Source organism: Dendrobium catenatum, unplaced genomic scaffold (genome assembly GCF_001605985.2).
Source record: "Dendrobium catenatum unplaced genomic scaffold, ASM160598v2 fragScaff_scaffold_974, whole genome shotgun sequence".
NCBI classification, from domain to species: Eukaryota; Viridiplantae; Streptophyta; class Magnoliopsida; order Asparagales; family Orchidaceae; genus Dendrobium; species Dendrobium catenatum.
In genome coordinates this window covers 2,809,694-2,830,094 of record NW_021319436.1, presented here as the reverse complement: position 1 = coordinate 2,830,094, position 20,401 = coordinate 2,809,694, and the positions used below count along the sequence as shown (strand labels likewise).

Genomic DNA, 20,401 nt, shown 5'->3' with positions numbered 1-20,401 from the left:
AAGGAAGTCCAGGATTAGTTCAGAGTCTGATCAGTATAGGTACTTTTGTACTTTTGGTTTTTGTACAGTCATGGCTTTTCTGTTCTGTCTTTCTTTCTGTCGAAAGTCATGTACTGTTCTGTAGATGATTGTTTTGAGGAAATGAAATCGGATAGATGTTTTGTTCCGCTGCATTTGATGATACATAGTAGCTCTGTGTTTGTTAGTCTGTGTGAATTAATTATTTGGAAGATTCAGTTCCGAACCAAATTCCAAAGCTAGATCCTGGTTAGTGCAGCTCCGTCGCGATCCAGCGCGGGCGGGATCCGTCTCGTCTCGGGTCGGGTCGTGACACCCGGTCTCGATTTCGTTTCAAATTTTCCCACCATAGGGAAGCATTCTTCTTTAATTTGATGGCGACGAGCTTGACAACTCTCTCGGAAGGAATTTCTTTAAAATCAACAATTCGATCGATAGTGTGCAACCAATTCACAAATTCATCCGGATCCAATCTACCATCAAATTCGGGCAACTCCACCTTAACTCCACTGTCATCACGTGGACGTCTCGCACGTCCTAGCGCAGGTCGTCTATCCTCATCTTCACTGTGAAGATCTTGATGAAACGGGTTAACCTCTTCTTCTCCCTCCTCTTGAACATCCTCTGTTTCTTGATGTTCAAATCTTGCTAGTCTTTGTTGCAACTGCTGGATTTCCCGTTGTAAATCCTCAATGATCACGTCTCTCGTCGGTCTCTGCGGGTTTCGTCGAGGCGGCATCTTCGCCGGCTCTGATACCAAATGACACCGTTCAAGAACAGAAACAATCGAACAGGTGATTTTCTGGAGATCGAAGGAGCTCGATCTTCAGGGGCCCACGTGGAACGTCGTCTCCAAAGCCCGTCGTCGGAGATTGATCACCACCGGCTGGGCGAACCGGATACAGACTCTCCTCCACCACCTGCAAGAACACACAGGATACAGAACAAAATAATCTCGACAGTAAGTCAGAGAAATAGTTTTCAAACTCAGCCTGTTTCCCACTATCGTCCGGAGTGCCTTTAAAAACACACCCGGGAAAGAAAAGAATACAATTCAAAAGGGCTATACAATTGGCAACAGAAACAGCTATAGAATATGGAAAGAAAGAAACCAAACAGACTATAACGGTATCAGGTTATTTCTAAGACACTCCTGTGTCATGCCCGTGATGGCCTGGCCTATGCATTCAGACCAGCCGACCAACGTGAGGCTGCTGGCGGAGGGGTTGAAGGTTGGGGTGGTGGTGAGAGGGTGGGATCACCGGCGGGAGGTGGTGGCGGCGGAAAGGGTGGAGGAGGTGGTGAGGATGGTGATGGAAGGGGAGGAAGGGAGGAGTATGAGGGAGAAAGCTAGAGAGATGGGTGAGGCTATGAGGGCAGCGCAAAAGGATGGAGGATCATCGAAGGAGGCGTTTGATGTGTTAGTTGCTCATTGGAGAAGATAGAAACAGCATAATTCTATTTCGGTCGACTTAGTTTTGATTTATCCAAATAAGATTTTCTGTTTTTTTTTTTTAATGAACTGTAATAAAATGAAAAATATTAGTTAGCTGTTTTTGCTTTTTTTTGTATTATTATTTGATGTGTTTTGCTGTATCCTAATAAGATTTTCTGCATCTAGATAAGAGATGTCAAAGGATAAAAAAAAAATGGGAGAAAAACTTATGCAGAGCTCAATTATATTGAAATTATTCTACTATTGTTTATCAACGTTATAAATGATGCTCTATTTCAAAAGAAAATGATATAATATTATTGAAAGAATGTTACTTAGTGGAAGTGTTAAAGAATGTTTGCTTCTTTGCGTGGTCAACTCATTTGAGGAAATGAGATCAAAACCTAAAAAGTCTAATATGAATCTTGGTGCTAACGCAAGCTAAACCTAGTGTGACGGTCTGAATCAACTTTATATGGGCAAAGGCATGCATTGTGAGCTACAAGCCTACAGTAGATGATGAAGTCAGCTAGTGCTAGTTTGTATGTGTAGCATCGGTTGGTGTGTAGAAATTAAATGATAGTTGTCACACTAATGTAGGCAGAAGACAATGGTTTGAGGATTGTTGTCAGACACTAGCAATTCAAGAATTGTAGTCTAGCCATAGTGGTCTCAAAATTTTAGTTAGAAAATGATGATATGTGGACTTTTTTCGTATCATAGCGGCTGAGAGATCTTAATCATGCAACTTTTATTGGAGGCAATGGTGATGAGAGGATTGTAATTGAGTGAGAAAGCCAGAGAGATGTTTAGTGCAATAATATGAACATTTTATAAAATAAATATTATAATTAGGAAAGGCAAGGCTGTGAAAGAGAGATGTTATTTTAGAATTAATTGTTGAAATAATATTATGCGGTAATATCTTAACGGGTTAATTTTATAAAGGAACTTGTTGATAGTGAAAATTTGCAATAGGAGCATAGATTAGACACAATTTAAATATGAGCAAACTAACCAATTGTTTGACGCATTCTTTGGAATGCACCAAACGGTTTGATGAATTCTATTGAAGAATGCGCTAGCTTATTAGTTCAGCGCATTCCTCCAGTAACGTGGTTGCGTGCTTATTGGGTTTAGGAAGTTCGTTATCAGAACGTGAAGTTCGACAAATTAGTTAGAGGTGCATGTGAATAAGTGTTCGAATATATTAATTGATGTAGTGGAGCTGTATAAGAATTGAACATGCTAGAAGGAACACCCAATTCAGAAACAAATACAAGCTTAAAAGCTCAAAATATAATATTCTTCTTCTATATACAAGTAGAGTTACAGTAATACATTTATAAAGAGAAGGAATTAACAACAATTATAAAGCAATGGTCTAGATAGTCTGAAAAGGTATTGGAGCGGATTAAGTGGAGTTGGTTGCCGTATTCTCTATAGCATAAAGGCCAATTTATAAAAAGGAGCATGTTTTAAGTTTAAATTTACTTAAGAAGCAGGTTAAAAGAAAAAAATTTACAAGAGCAAATATGAAATTTAATTATATTGTTTCAATAGAAACCAAAACTTCATTATCGAGTTTCTAAAACTGGATCTTCATTGTCCGATTTCTATTGAAATTGGTACTCTATTCACCGGTTTTAATTTTTTTTTTTCTAGAATACATAATTCTCTTTTACATTTTCTAAAGAAAAAAAATAATCATATTTTTTCTTAACAAAAAAGCAAAACACTATAACAATATAAATAAGAAATAATCTAATTTAATTTTTTTTCTTTAGAAAACGTAAAAGAGAATTATGTATTTTTGAAAAAAAAAATTAAAACCGGTGAACAGAGAGCCAATTTCTATGTAAATCATTTAATAGAGGACCAGATAATGAAGATCCGATTTTAGAAGCTGGATAATGAAGTATCGGTTTCTATTGAAACCGTATAATTAAGTTCCGTTTTTGCTCTTTTTTACATTTTTTTGTTAACCTACTCCTTAAGCTAATTTAAATTTAAAACATACTCTTTTTGATAAATTGGCCAACAGGAAAAGGTAACTAGCATAGTAGAAAGCAAAACAGCTCATAGAAAGGTAATAAGTGATATGTCATTCCCAAGCATGTTATAGTTAAGATGCTCCGCATCATTAATTTATATTAGATATATAAAAAAGGAAATTTATATTACATTAATTTAAATCATTTGGTTGAAAATATGTTATTAGGTAGATTTAAATCATTCCCAAGCATGTTATAGCAAAACAATTCTTTTTTGTTTTATGAATTGTTTTCCTTTTTTCAAATTTATTTTAATAAGTTAAATTTTAAATTTTGTGAACATTTATAAAAATAGAATTTTAATCTTTAACATACAACAGTGTAACTTTATAAAATTCAATTTATTAAGATTATTGGTAGATTTTAAAATTTTATGAAGAAATTTACTATGAAAAATTATAGATATGTTAAATTAGATAAATTTTAATTATGAAAATGATCTGGTTGGGGATTTCTATGCCATGTGGGCAAGTCACCCACCATGTGACTATTTATCTATCACGTGAGGACTTGTCTGCCATACGAAGATTTTTTTTATTTTTTTATTTTGTTTCTGCCATATGAAGATTTGCTTGATTTTTTATACAATATGTAAGAACACTTATAATTTTATGTATTTTTTGTTGAAATCTAAAAAATGTTTTATAAAACTAGATAGATTTAATTTCAATTTGTATTCAAATATTTATTTGTTATATTTAAGGGCATATTCAAAGTATACAAAATCCTCAAATGTTTATAATTTGTATCATTGGATATGGCATCACCTTGGGAACCTTTACAAACCCATCAAACTTGTTCGCAAATATCATTAGGTTGATTTGAACTCTTTTCAAGTCCTCTATTTGAAGTCCATGGTTGACAATGAATGACTTAGGCTGACCTATTTTGACAAATGGATTACCTTTAAACATAAAACCTTCGTATGCATGAATAATATTGAATTTCTTAATCCAAGTCATAGATTCCTATCATAGACATTGAACAATTATTTATGATCATGCATATATCATATTGAACCCTTGAATGAACTAAGATGACTACCATTGGCCACCTTGACTATTACAACACCTATTAACCCTAAACCCTAAATCATGTTGATGCTTTGTTTGCTCGTCATGTTAGTAAAACGAGCTATTATGAGGTGATGCATTGTGACTGGTTAGATAATGACAATTCTTCATATTGTGGGGAGAAAATTATTGAGAAAGATTTGAATTCACAGGATAATTTTGAATTAAGTATTATTCAATTTACTGAGAATGGTGTTTCTAAAAAGAGTGCTAAGTGTGATCAACATAAATCCAGAAAGAAATGATTTTTTTCCTTTTGGATAGACCATCTTTCTTTTGTTGGGATCTGCTTTGTTGGGAATGGCTTCTTTCTTTGGTTTGTTGCTTGTTGGCAATCATTGGTGGTGGTTCTTTTTGATCTGATTGGTGACTATTGCTTTATTCCTCCTCTGGATGGTCATTACCTAGCTTCTGGGTGTTTGCAGAAAGCTTATTGCCAATGACTGAGCCTGGCTGTCTTTTGCTTCCTTATTTGTTCGCTGTCTCTTTTTTTATGTTTGTCGATTTATAATTTTGACTTGGTCTCTTGTTGGACTTGTTTGCATCCTCTTTTTTTTTCAGTGGAATAAAATCACTTAAACCACACCCCATCAGGCCTAAGAAAATAAATAAATAATAATAATTATAAAAAGAAAAAAATATTAAAAAAAAAACCAACAAGGCCTCTAAATGTTTCCAAAACTTCATACATGATTAAATTCAATTGAATATTTGGTGGACCATGTTTGACCAAAGTCTCTTAAGCCTTAAAATCACCATATTTTAGATAGCTACTTACTTTTTTTTTTAGATAGCTACTTACTTAATTGATAATATGCTACTAAATATTTAATTAAGTATTAAAGTGTTATTTAATTTTAATTATAATTATACTATTAATTATCTAAATAATAATTTAAATTATTATTATTATTAATTGATTATTTTATTATTATTTATATAATTAATTATTTATATTTTAAATTATTTTAATTAAGTTTCTTTGCCTCCTCTGACCCCGTCGGATCGGAAGCCGCAATAGGCGCGCTCTGCTAAGTAACCATCTTTCGCCCTTTTTCCTGCGCTTCTTCAGCGAAATCCCGTAAATTCGCCGAACTTTTGAAAAATTGAAGGTTTTAACTCGCCCTGAAACCAAATCCTGCAACAAATGCTATATCCAAACGGCCCCTAAAGCTTCCAACTCCACTCGCCAGCGAAATGTCGAACGCCGGCGAAGTAACCGTAGTGATAGTTCCCTTCCCAGTACAGGGCCACCTCAACCAACTCCTCCATTTGTCCCTCCTTCTCTCCACCCGCTCCGGCTTAGCCGTCCACTTTGCATCCTTGGCTTCCCACAACCGCCAAGCGAAGCTCCGCCTCCAACTCCAAGGCTGGCCCCTCTCCTCCCTCTCCTCTGTCCACTTCCACGACCTCCCCCTTCCCCCCATCCCTTCCCCTCCACCCAATCCTCACTCCCCCAACTCCTTCCCCACCCACCTCCAACCCCTCTTCGACGCCACCGACCTCCTCCGCTCCCCCCTCTCCTCTCTCTTACACTCCCTCTCCGCCACCACCCGCCGCCTCGTCGTTGTCCACGACCACCTCATGTCGTTCGCGGGCTTAGAAGCCGCTGCGATCCCCAACGCTGAGTCCTACAAATTCTATGGCCTTTCTGTCGCCTTCCTCGGCGAAGTAGAACAACTGAGGATGAAAGGAACCGACTTGGATGAGTTATTTTCGCCGGAGTTCCGATTGTTTACAGAGCGGAGGCGTAAGGATGAATTCCAGAGCTCCGGCCTCATCATCAACACTTGTCGGCTGGTGGAGAGGAATTATCTTAAAATTCTTGCCAGGACTGAGGCTTATTCCTGCGTGCCAGTATTCGTAATTGGGCCTCTCAATCCTTTGCCGGTAAATATTACTGGAACAGAGTTTTAACCGTGAGAGATTCCCAGCATTAATATTTTTTTATCTCAGAGCTTATGCAAGTCACGGCAATGATGACCGTAAATTTTTATGACTGATTTAACACAAATTTATAGAAAAATATTTAGGTATAGTGTAATATTACGTAAAAAAAAAATCTGATTTTTTTTTCATTTGCCCTTTTTTTCTTTTTCTTTTATTTGTTTGAAAATTATACAATATGTGACAAATGCAGTCAAATCAACAACAATCCACTCTTTGGTTTTTATGAAAGTCGGAATATTTAAAAAAATTTATCAAGACTTAGGATGATTAGTGGGCGAGGCTGATTGAAAACTCTCATCCAGTGTTCAAATCTCCTCTACCATGGCCTCATCTTTTAGTGATGCAAATCAAGTATGGGTCTTATGCCCGTACGTAGCCTTGCTATATTCGACCGAGAGATTAATTATGCTGCTAAGCGCACTCATTGGAATAGCAGCCGGTAGATACCTCCCATTCAAAAAAAAAAGAATATTTAAAAAATTATTTAGAATGAAGTCCGAATTAGCCCGACTCTAATCACTTAAAAGTCATGTAAATTTTTTTACATATATACGAGAAAGAAAATTTATGTATGATCTTTAAGTGATTGAAGTCTGATTCGGTACTTAATAATCTCTCCAAAAATGATCATTTTAGAAAAAAAATTTCTAACTGATTAACATAAACTTATACAAATATATTTATCAATTTATTAAATAACTTACATATGTTGATGCAGCGGCATGATAGACCAAATACTACGCGCGACGAGTGCTTGGAGTGGCTGGACAGGCACCCGCCTTGCTCCGTCGTGTACATATCTTTCGGAAGTACAATAATTTCCGACGAGCAAGTGGAGCAGCTCGCCTCTGGGCTTCTTCGAAGCGGGCATCGCTTTTTTTGGGTCCTACTGTACGAGAGCAGTAGCCGGCTGCTGTCGGCTGGTTTCTTGAAGGCGGTGGAGGGGGTGGGGAAGGTGGTGAGGGGATGGGTGCCGCAGCTGGACATTTTGGCCCATCCAGCCACGGGTGGTTTCATGAGCCACTGTGGGTGGAACTCGTGCATGGAGGCGGTGAGCTGCGGGGTGCCCGTGATGGCGTGGCCTATGCATTCGGACCAGCCAGCCAATGCGAGGCTGCTAGCGGAGGGGTTGATGGTTGGCTTGGTGGTCAGAGGTTGGGATCGCCGGCGTGAGGTGGTGGCTGCAGAAAGGGTGGAGGAGGTGGTGAGGATGGTGATGGAAGGGGAGAAAGGGAGTTGGATGCGAGAGAATGCGAGGCGGATCAGCGAAGCGCTCAGGGCGACGAGGAACGATGGAGGGTCATCGAAGGAGGCGTTGGATCTGTTGGTTGGGCATTGGAGAAGATAAGAGGAACATAATACTGTTTAGTTTGACTGTATTTTGCTCTGTCCTAATAAAGTTTTCTCTCTGTGTGTGTTTTCTTATTGAACTATGATAAGATGACCAAATATTAGGCAACTATTGCCATTATCTTGCTTTATGTTATTGAATTATGATTCACTTTGTTCATCTTGATCTATTATTAGGAAGTTTTGGCTATCATTCAAGAGATCTTGGGGGAGTCTTGCGTATATGATGCCTGTATGAATTTACCTTAATTGACCAAAATTTCCCCAAAAAAATAACTATGATCCATTGGTAGTCTATCTCCTTCTCTAATGACCCATAATTTTATTAATCTTTCTTCTAGCTACGATAAAAGAAATCAGTAAATACAACAAAGTTCTTTTTAAAAGCACTATCTTTCTTAAATAGAATGTGTCGATCATTTTTCTTCAAAATTTACTTACATTTAAGGAAGGAGATTATTTAATTTTAATTTTCAAATAAGGCAATTAATATGACTAAGCCATTTGAATATTACACTTATTACAAAGTTTGCATCCATTAAGCTGCCATTTGATACTTCAATTTTTTTTGCTAATATTGGAATGTTTTAATTAATCATTTTAATTTTTCAAGTACTATTATTTGTTTATCCAATGATAGTAGATATGCTTATATTATTATACTTGGTGTAATATTAAGAAAATGGCGCCTTTTTATTATTGATCTAAATTTTACACATGAAATTAGCTTAAGCCTTTGATAACCTCATAAACCACAAAGGGCCGCTCATAGTAGTCTTCAGGTAGTTCTTTCAAGAGCATTCTCGTCTAAGTCTTCAAGAGTACTTATATGATATCCCTTGGATGTCTTCGTTCAGTTCCCCATCAATGAGCTTTGGAGTGTTCTTGGTAAGCCTCTCGCTCAATCCATTAGCCTTTAGCATTCTCACTTGCGTTCACCTCAAATCTACTAATTCTTGATTATGAGTCCCTCGCTCTCGATATTTGAAAATGATTTCAAACATTTGCTTTTCTCAACAATATTTTATGTTGATGTTTATTCTATCATATGTAGTTGCATGTGTTACTTTAGTCATAAGGTTCGAACCTTCCAACAGTGCTTTGGGTCTTTGACTTGGACTCGGATTGAGTTGAATTTGGTGTCGTTGGGTTTGTATTTTCGGGATGCTCAGTTCAACAGTATGTTCGTTGAAATCGTAGTTCAAATGAACCCGGATTTAATTTTTGAAGTTTATAGTAGGGGTGTCAATTTCGGGTCACGGGTCGAGTTCGGGTCGAACTCGAACTGACTCGGGTGCAAACGGGTTGACCATAACCTGACCCGGGTAGATAAACGGGTCAGAAATCCGAACCTGGAACCGACTCGGCGGGTTGCTGAACCCGACCCGTTTTTCAAATGGGTCGGGTCCGGGTCGTATTTTCGTATCGTGTCAAATATTGACAGCCCTAGTTTCCGGCTTGATTTTGCCTTGAGATTCGTGCCCCATCAAGATAATTTTTTGATGATATATCAATTATTATCTATGTTAAAAGTTGGGAGGAGTGGTTCCTTTTTTATGCCACATCAAAAAGCATCTACTACTAGAAATCCGTACTAAGTGATGGGATTTTCCTATAGTCCCTAAGAAACACAAACACAGAATTATGGCAATCCTTGAATGCGTTTGCATCACATAAACATGCATTGAAATGCAGGATTTTTTAATCCTAAAGTAGTTGCAAGTGAAACATTAGCTTATTTGAGAAATGATTCATTAACAAACATGCAATTCTAAATTTCTTTCTAGGATTTAATTGATGGAATATTCTATTATTCTAAACTTCTTTCTAGGATTTAATTGATGGAATATTATCTAAAGAGAAAAGAACAAGTAGAGATTGATATTGCCAATATCCCAATAGATCAAGGACATTGACTTGCAATTAGTACTTAGATGTAAATGATAGAGATAAAATTTGAAGAGGTTATCTTTTGAAAGAACATCATCAACCAGAAAGTTATCATTTCCTTCAAACATTAATTGAAAATAATCAAAATATTACACTCAAATTTAATCTAAAGTAGTTTGACAAACATCCTGATTGGCTAGAGTACAACGTAAAAAAAAAAACACTGTGTTTTATTTTTATTGCTACGTATTCAAACCCCAAGAACAAATTATTAAATGCTAAGCTGGTGAAGACTCATTTATTAAGGAATGATTTTAAAATTAGAAGAAGAAATAAATATTATTAACTCATTTTGAAGAGCATAATATTCTACATAACAAAGCCAGATACAAATGCGAAGATTTAATGAATAATTAAGAACACAATCATTCTGATTTATGGTTAAGTAAAGATGAAAATAATAAAAAAAATTAAATGGTCATATTAGCAGCAGCAATGGATTGTGTTTGATTTTTAAGTAAGTTGAGTCATCCAAGTTAGATAATCAAGAAAATTAAGTAGAGCTACTTAAAATATATATATATATATATAAAGTAGAGCTACTTAATTTTCTTGCTAACCATAATGAAGAAATAAAAAAATGGCATTTACATATGTTAGTTCCAATTTAAAACTAACTTCACCAAAGGTCATGGAAAAAATTTATTGTGCTCTTGCTGCTAAAACTTTTTTACTAGATGAAGTTTAACATTTTTATAAAGCTTTTAAAGTTGATGTTCATGCAATGAATTCTATATTCAAGGCCTACCGAAGATCATGACGCAAAAATAAAAAATAAAAAATTTGCATTATTACTATGTGGATTTCTTTTACACTATTATTAATATGCAACTTTAAAAATTAAATAATAGATTATTTAAAGCTAATACTTAGTTGCTTCTTTGTGTTTCATATTTAAATCCAACTAACTCATTTTCTACTTATGATAAGAAAAAATCAATTTAGCTTGTAGTATATCAAATAAATTTTTTAGTAGTACAGCTTGTGGCTTTAGAGCACCAACTATACACATCCATTTTTGATATGCGTACAACGGAGAAGTTTACATCTTTGATAGCATTGCTAATCTTACAAAATAATTTATTAAAGTAAGGAACATGTTATGTATTCCTTAATTTTTAGGCTTATTGTCTTGACATTAATTTTGTTAGTTGCAATTGTTACAGTTGAGACAGTTTTTTCTGCAATGAAAATTATTAAACATGAACTACATAGTAAAATGGGTGATGATTGATTTAATAATTGTCTGATGTTATATATTGATAAAAAATATTTGACTTGATTCCATATAAAATTGTAATGCAATATTATCAATAAATATAAAATAGAAATATAAAGATTATAATTTTGAAATCTAACAAGTATAATGCAATAGAATAAATTGTTTTGAATTTTGTCTTATAGTTAATTTTTTTTTTATAAGCTTGTCCCCTAAAAAAACTAAGTCAATACCCGCTCATGCTCTTATATGACTCATGGATTAAATTTATTTAATCAATCAACATATGACTAAATTGTAATTTTTTTTATGAAAATATAAATTGATTTGATATTTAATGAAAATAAGAACTTTTATAAATATTTTATAATTATAAAAAAAAACACTTGTGTGAAAATACCTAAAAATTTTAAAAAATTAAAATTCCGCGCGCGGCAATTTGAAATTTTGCAGGTAAGTTTCCACGAACCGCGATGACAAATATCAACCGCTAAGATTTGCTCTCCACGTCATCAATCCGCAACCCGCCGTAAGGTTCCATCACAACCGTCCGCTTCCAATCCAACACGTCCTCTTTCCTCTGAGCCCTTCTTCTCTTCTTCTCTTCCTCTCAGAAGAGTCTATATATAAACTCTCAGCCCTTGACCGCTCATCTCATCTCGCTCAAGATCTGAACCGAGGGGCTTCTTATCTTTCTTCTTCTCAAGAAGCCATCAAGGGTTTGTCAATATGTCTGGCCGTGGAAAGGGTGGAAAGGGGCTCGGCAAAGGAGGAGCGAAGCGTCATCGGAAGGTGCTCCGCGACAACATCCAGGGCATAACGAAGCCGGCCATCCGCCGTCTTGCTCGCCGTGGTGGCGTGAAGCGCATCAGTGGCCTAATCTACGAGGAAACTCGTGGGGTGCTCAAGATCTTTCTTGAGAATGTCATCCGCGATGCTGTAACCTATACTGAGCACGCTCGCCGGAAGACTGTTACTGCCATGGACGTTGTGTACGCCCTCAAGCGCCAGGGGCGAACTCTCTACGGATTTGGAGGCTGATCCCCCTTCACTTGATTCGTGTTGATCGTTTTCATTTTATGCAGAGAGCTGTCTTGATAAGAGAGGGTTGGTCAAGTGTTGAAATTAGGGTTTGATGCTATTAGATAGTTATCCTTTTTTTTAATATATTTCTTCTGTTGTATCGGATGTTTGATTGAGTTGTTTAATTTAAATCATAGACCCAGTTCTTCTGCTGGAAACAATTGATCGTTGACTTCTCATTCTATATCTGGATGTTTAGCTTGTACTGACTGCGTAATATTGTTCATTCTAAGCTTAATTTTGCCCATTATTCTTCAGCCTTCGCAATTTTAAATGTTTGTATGGGATACACATTGTGAAAATGCAAGTCAATGAAGCACAGAAGTACTTATTTCTGATAAGTCATATTTTTTTGGATATACGATTTGTATTATTCATTTTAGCCTCGCCAAATTTCTGACCGTTTCCTTTGTTTAAGCGAAGCTTTGATTTACTTTTTGTGATTTACATGTATCGCACTTTACAGCCTTCTATTTTTGCATCTAGCACTCAAAAAACAATTTTATTCATTTATAACATTTCAATCTTGTTTATTTCCTCTACAATGGCCCTACGGCTGTTTCCCCTCGCTTATCTGTTTATCACCGCTCGTTTACTTGTGAAATTTTCTTCTCCAACATGAAACCTGGTCTATCGAATCTATCATCTCTCGAGCTTTTCTTCCCTTTGCATGATACCTCATCAATTGGATTCACGGACCTTTTCCTCTCCAGTATTGAATGAAGTCTTGCCTTAATGGAGGGTTGAGGAAAAAAAAGGTTTTTGCTTTTCAGTCCATTCTCAAGGGAGATTGTTGAGGCCAAGTTTCTTCATTTAGATTTGTATAATGATGGATCCCATGTCCTTCCTGTATTCAGGTAGCTGTTTTTTATGAGTGTTGATTCTTTTTACTGTCTTGAAAGGATTTTCTTTAAGGCGATTTTTGTGTCTACCACTCAAGTCATTTGTTACTTTGAATTAAAAAAAAATGTGATGGGTGTAGAAGAACTCTTTGGCCTTATTATTTGGTTTCAAAAGTAGATGCTCAATATGAAGGATTTAGAGTTGATTGTTTGCTTGCATGGCTCTCATTCAAGGTATTTGAGGACTTATTTTGTTTGCACTTGACCTTCAACAACCAAGTAAGTTGGTCTAGTTTCTTGAATTTGTTAACATTCATATAAATGTTAAAGAATACAATGTGGAGATTTGTTGTTGTGTTAGGGTTAGTAGGAGGGAATGAATCCATCAAGGAGAATTTTTTTTAGCAAATTTATAAGGATCAAAGAAGTTGCTATTGGATTCAAGGGTCTTAGAGGAGAATTTATCATGTCCAAAGAAGATTTTCCAAACATTTGATGTTGAAGAGGTTTCTCATCGAGTAAGCCTCAAATGAGTTAGGCCAGGATTGGTAGATATAACTTCAATCATCTTTATTGAAGTCAATTGCCAAGTAAATAGCACTATGTACAATGATGCAATGTTTGAAAAAGCTTTCACCGCCATTTACTAGATCGACCACTGCCATTTACTAGATCGATGGTATGCTCGTAGACAAAGGGAGCTCGCTCAAGCTGTCTATGATAGAATGAACCTTGGTGCAAAAGTTTGAATATTGATAAGAAAGCGAGGCCAATAAAGCAAAAGATTTGGCCAGTGACGATTAGTCTGGTCGAACCAATTGATAGCTTCTAGCATGCACGATCTATTTCTACAATATATCATGTTATTGCGTTTAAATGAGTAAAATTGAGATAAAATGATTGAATTAGTCGTTGAGAACTGTAAGTGAGTAGTAATACTTAGAGGCGAATTTGCTAATAAAAATCATGGCTCTTATATTATATGCAGTTAAATTGTAGATGTGATTGTTCTTTCAAGAGGTTATGCGCCAACTTCAACATTTGCATTGATGGTTTCTTAATCAGTTGTAGACATCTAGTTGAGAGTTTGAAGCTTGTCATTTGTAATAAGAAATTTTTGGTGCTATGTTATATGCAAATTCTATAGATGATAATAATGACCACTTTATCTTTGCTTTCATGTTGGTTGAATATAAGGTTTTGTTTGTGATGTTTTTTTTATTGTTTCTTAAAGCAATTTTCTATTTCAAAAAGTTTAGAAGACTTTGCTGAGCTTGGCTTACAACACTTTCTTTATATCATATATCAACAACAAACAATAACATCAAGCCTTTGTTTTATTGTGGGCTCAGCTACATGAATCTTTTTCTCCATTGTGTCCTGTTAAAAGTCAAATTTTTATTTAAATCTAATAAAGAAAATGATTTCTAATATTTTATAACTAACTCTTTTTAGATATGTTCCTATCTCTCTTAATATAAGTCAAATTTAATATCTCTACTTATCAGTTCATCAGAAGGTTGCCATTTTATGTGACCAAATCATCTAAGACAACTTTCTCTAATCTTATTTACCGTTGGAGCTACTCCAATTTTTTTCATGTATATCATTTTGTATTCTATTTTTAAATGTAAAGCCACTCATCCATCTGACTGATCTGAGCATATTCATATGTACAACACTTAACTTAGCATTATGCTTCTCTTTATATCATATGTCAAATGAAGAAAAAAAATTTGGGCAATAAAATCTTGATTGTTGGAATGCAGTTTAGATGTTGTAATCAAACTCTATACTCTGCATCTAGAAAGTATTCTTGATAGCTTTTCTCCAAATCTAAGATGAAAGCTAACGGCACAAACCAAACGTTTTGACAAGATTCTCTGAAAAACTAGTGTCATATATATATTTGTTGCAATTTCAACAACTACAAAGGTTACGGTAAACATACCAACGTTCCTGTCTAAAGAAGTGACATATAATAAGACACATAAATGCTTTGATTTTAAATGGCAAGCACTAAGACCTATAAGATGCCTGGAACCGACCAGAAAGCCATTGATGCATATCTTAAAAAAAAAAAAAAATCATAAAGGAATTATCATCTCCATCATAAGTGTAGGTAGGAGTGAAAAAAATTTACACGACATGAAAATTTGACCCAAATTTTTTGGGTTAGGGTCAATTAGTTTTAAGAATAAGTTAGATTCGAGTCTTAATTTTTGACTTGTTTTGAATTCTGAGTAGTGTTCAGGTCAACCCAAAACCTAATTTGGACATGATTTTGACCCGCTTCCCACACCAGCTCACGACCCCACCCGCTCGCGTTTGCACCCGCTCTGCTCGCATCCGCCTGTAAACTTTGCACCACCGATAGGCATTCTTCCTTGCTCGTGCCCGCACCCACTCCGCTCACGTTTGCTTGCCACCACATCATGATCCCCCGCTTGCGTCAGCCAGCAATAAGCCTTCCTCGCTCGCCTCCAGACTCAGCACCCAGACCCGCGTCTACTCGAACCCCAAGCAGGACGCGTGTGCTTGCACCCCTCACTTGCCCACTATGTTATAGGCTCATGAGTCGGGTCGGGTTAACCCGGTAATGCGAGTGAGCTGGATCTGGGTTGTAATATATGACCAATTTACAGAAACTAGTCAGATTCGGGTCGTGTCAATTAGTAGCGGGTCAACATCAGGTTCGGCCCGAACCTGACCCACAACCCAATTTTGATACCCCTAAGTGTAGGTAATGTGTGAGCTAGAATTTTCAATAAGGAACACTAACCTCAATGTAGGTAGTGTTCCATGCAAGAAAACAATGAAAAGAATTGATAGGATTTAATGTGGAAAAATCTGTAATTTGGAAAAAATCATGGAGCCACATCACAACAAGAAAATCACTATGAAAAATTTGAAAAAAAGTACAAATCTCACTTTTCACACTCTTCTTACCTCTCTTCACGTCTCTATTTGTTCTATAATCAGAATGGATAGAGATTTTTTTCAATATACTAAACGACAAAATCTTTCAAGTGAAATAAGAAAAAGTGGTAAGAAAATTTGCTCAGCCCAGCTCACAGTGTTGTGACGCTGGGTTTTGAAGCCTCGTAGCGCTCTGTTATCTATCTCCAATAGTCCAACCCGAGCCTGGAGCGTTGCAGCACTCCAACATACAAAGTTGTAGCGCTTGTGGGGCGCCAATCACTTCGCTTACACCTCGCCGGCATACTGTGCATGTAAGAAACAGAGTTCAGCGTAATGTTCATATAATCAATGCTTTGAAGGCAAAGCAGAGAAAATTTTGAGTAAGGGGATGGACAAAGTATCAAAGAGATTGGAGAAGGAAGATGGCTTGTTACATAGGATATTTCACCATGATGGTGCACACAAATGAGAGATTCATATTATGGCGCTGATAGGAATGGTAAATTTTATAAAGTTTTGGGTGTTAAAAAAATAAATAATGACTTCTACTTATTAGATATGTAAAAGAGAGATTTTGAGTGGTGTGTATGTACATCCCCCTTTAGTTTGTATTTTCATCAAATTTGTTTAGTTTGCTTCTCCATAACATTTACAGATAAAAGAAGACAGTACTGAACTTCTAGATGATGTCATTCACTTGAAGTAGTTAATATTAAAGTCTCATCATAGTGAGCAGCTCTCTTTGGTTTTTTAGTTAGGAGTTTGACTTCTAACTAAGAGGTCTTTAGTTTGAGTCTCACGTACATATTGCATGAGTGTTTGGATTAATTATTCTGTACGGATGCGGAACGCTGTCCGGATACCAACCAGAATGCGCCACGTCACCCCTGTGCTCGATATCGCGGCCTGGTACCGTTGATTTGGCGCATTTTGGTTGGTCTCCGGATAGGATGTTGCTCTATGTCCGATCTCTGTACAGAATAATTTCTCGTGTGTTTGGATGCTACCCCTAACTTACCCCCAAAAAAGTTTAATTATAGTAAGTTAGTACTCTATTTACTATAACAACCTCAGGAGATTCTTCTTCAGTCTTCATAATGCATCATGATTATTATATGGGAAATTTACATACATACCACTTTATACCATCCTATTTACATATCTAACACCCAAAATTTTAATATTACATACATACAACTCTATATTATTTTAATATCGAATATGCCACTCATATTTCCTTCCTACCACTCATATATTTCATTTCCACCACTCATATTTGATATAAAAATGAACTAAGGGTGGTATGTATGTAATATTAAAATTTTAGGTATTAAATATGTAAATAGAGTATTATAGAGTGGTATGTATGTAAATCTCTCTTATTATATATAGCTCTTTTGGTTATATAGTTTTGTGATATTAAATAGAATTATATTACTTTTTTGCTTTACTAGTATTTCTAATGATGTAATAATAGCTCTAAGTCATTATAAACAATGGATGAAAAATAATTTGTTCTAACTAGGTTTTTGGTTGTTAGGGTATGTATACCATAACACGATTTGACTTACTCTAATGTAGGGATTGTGTTGGTTTGGTTTGTTGATTGTATTTTTTGATATATACGACATAGTTTTAATGATATACAGGTATTCATGAATCTAATTAAGGCTTCGTTCGGAACAGTTTTCGTATTGCTTTATAAAGCAGCTTTTTAATAAAAAAATTTTGAAAAAGAAAATTTGGTACTAAAAAATCATTTTAAAAAGTAGTAAGAAAACAACACTATCGATGATCTTATATACGATCCATACAATTTTTTGAAGAATTATAATTTATCACACCAGATGTTTGATGGATTATGATTTTTTTTTTTTTAACATTCAATTTCACAGTTTGAATAAGGTAGTAATAAACATCCTAACATTTATATTCATAAGAACTACATCAAAAGAGTCATTTTCCTTTTATAATGCTTTAATGTGCATCTGATCTAAACATTTATAGATAAGGTGTGCATATGATTTAAACATTATCCATTTTCTAATGTTTTTATGAAGTAAACTAAGTACAAATTTAAAAAAAAGTACAAATCAATAAACAAAACTTAAAAGGGCATTTGTTGGTGTTGTCTATTGGTCTTATTGAGGAATTTTTATTGCCTCAGGTTATCTGACGTAGAGATACATCAGGTAGCCTATAATATATCGCCACGTGCTCGTACTCTTTACCGCGCGGCCCGACTACCCAACCCGAAACGAATATGCTCGGTATTGCTAGGTAATACTCGGTATTTGCTCGGTATTGCTATGTATTTGATCGGTATTTGCTCGGTATTACCATCGGCCACGTTCGCTACTCCACCGCCGGTTCCGCCTCCTCCCTCGCCAACGTCCAGCCCTTTCTCGCAGGCTACCGCTTCGGCCAACTTGCCGTCGCCCACAACGGCAATCTCGTTAACTACTCCTCCCTCCGAGCCAGCCTCGAAGACTCCGGCTCCATCTTGAACACCTCCTCCGACACCGAGGTTATCCTCCACCTTATCGCCAACTCCAACTCCCGTCCTTTAATCTCCCGCATCGTTGATGCCTGCGAGGCCCTCCAAGCTATTCGCTGCCCGCGACGAAATGCCGCAAATACCGATCAAATACCAAGCAAATACCGAGTAGTACCTAGCAATACCGAGCATATTCGTTCCGGGTTGGGTAGTCGGGCCGCGCGGTAAAGAGTAAGAGCACGTGGCGATATGTTATAGGCTACATGATATATCTCTACGTCAGGTAACCTGAGGCAATAAAAATTCCTTATTTAGTGCTTCCATTTAATTTGCTTCAATATCAAACCCACATTACCTTCAATATCTTTCCTGATTTATCCTAACATCATCATGTTATATTAGGGGTGTCAATTATTAACCAAACTCGATAACCCGACTCGAATTTGACCCTGAAAATCTGGATTCGAGTCAACCCATTTAACAAATGAATTAGGTTCGGTTTTCAATTTTTGAACCGGAATTGATGATGGTATAGGTTGGGTCCGGGTTAACCTGCTAACCTGAATTTGACATGGAATCAACCAAAGTTCCGTTTGACCTCATCAGTCGCCCCGCAACTCGCACACAACGCACCAGCGTGGTCATGCTCTGGGATCCATGTGGTCTCGCCCGACCGCCCTCTCCCACAGTTGCGCATCTTGCGCTCGACACTCGCAACATGCATTCTCCCACCTGCGGGGTAATGGATTGGGTCGGGTCAACCCAGTAACTATGGGCTCGGGTCCGAGTCTAAGTTACTGACCCGTTTGCAAATCAGGTCTGATTCGAATTTGTTGAATTGGACCCGAATCAATTCCAGATTCGATTGGAATCTGACCCAAATACTCATTTTCACAACCCTATTGCAAAAAAAATAAAGTAATATAAACTTAAACTAGTATGCGAGGAGAATCATTTCTTGTTGCAGGCATAGTTCATGGCTTCTAATTTTTTCTTGTTTTGCTAAATTATAACTTCTTAAACAATCATCTAAGCTAGGAAGCTCCTAATTATGATGCATGAGCGGCTATAATAATTGAAAATTTCACTGATGGAAGTTATCATTAGTGTATTTTTCCTCAGCACAACAAATGATAGCAATTGTACCTGCATCTGATCATTTTGCTATTTGATACCCCACGCATATTGAAGAGAGGATCTTTTCCTTTATGAACTTTAGTGAATTATTGCAATTATTGCATTATTGGACATTTAGAGCTTTTGCTCACTTGGTTAAGAGTTTTTTTTTTACTATTTTGAAAATATTATTTTAGGGCCTGTTTGAATAAGTTTTTAATATTTATTATTTTAGACATCAATCATAGCTTCTGTTTGGGTTCTGATTTTTATAAGCATATTATATTTGGAAATCATTTGATTATTCAATTTATGATTTGAACCTTCCGAATACGCTTTGAGTTCTTGATTTGGATTCATTTGGGATCGGATTGGATCGAATTTTGAGTCCTTGATTATTGCATCATTGGACGTTCATCTCGACTATAAATTTGTTGAAATCAGAGTTTTGATGTTCTAAAATTAATTTTGGAAGTTTCCAATCAAAATTTGTTATGAGATTCGAGCCCGATCATGAATTTTTTTAATGGTATATCAAACTTCAAGCCCTTATTCCACTACATGGATCGGCTACATGAATATATTTTTTCATTGTGTTCTATTAAGAGTAAAATTCTCATTAATACTCACCATTGCTTAGCTTTGTTGGTGGGCAAGTGTGCGGTTGGGTACCCCCAATCCGTGCTCTAATCACCTCGAGCGGTAGCAACTCTTAAGTGGGGACCAATCAAGTGCGGGCAAGGAGGTTTCTGGGGTGGGTGCCTCTTCTAGGTCAGTCGATGTATTAGTTACGCTGTCAAGCTCCTCCTAAGGAGGTGGCAGCAGGTAGATACCTTTGTCCCAAAAAAAAAAGTTTCATTAATATTTAAATATATATTTAAAATAATTATAT

General features: G+C 36.2%; 2 protein-coding genes across 2 annotated transcripts; both read left to right on the top strand.

The window, feature by feature from the left end:
- Nucleotides 1-5,777: 5,777 nt before the first annotated feature.
- Nucleotides 5,778-7,878, top strand: LOC110101928 (cis-zeatin O-glucosyltransferase 1). Its single transcript, XM_020830036.2, has 2 exons — nucleotides 5,778-6,470; nucleotides 7,249-7,878. The coding sequence occupies exons 1-2, from the start codon at nucleotides 5,778-5,780 to the stop codon at nucleotides 7,876-7,878; spliced, it is 1,323 nt and encodes a 440-aa protein (XP_020685695.1).
- A 3,817-nt stretch (nucleotides 7,879-11,695) lies between these two features.
- LOC110101905 (histone H4) lies at nucleotides 11,696-12,370 on the top strand. Its single transcript, XM_020830001.2, has one exon. The coding sequence runs from the start codon at nucleotides 11,779-11,781 to the stop codon at nucleotides 12,088-12,090; it is 312 nt and encodes a 103-aa protein (XP_020685660.1). The 5' UTR covers nucleotides 11,696-11,778; the 3' UTR covers nucleotides 12,091-12,370.
- Nucleotides 12,371-20,401: the final 8,031 nt, after the last annotated feature.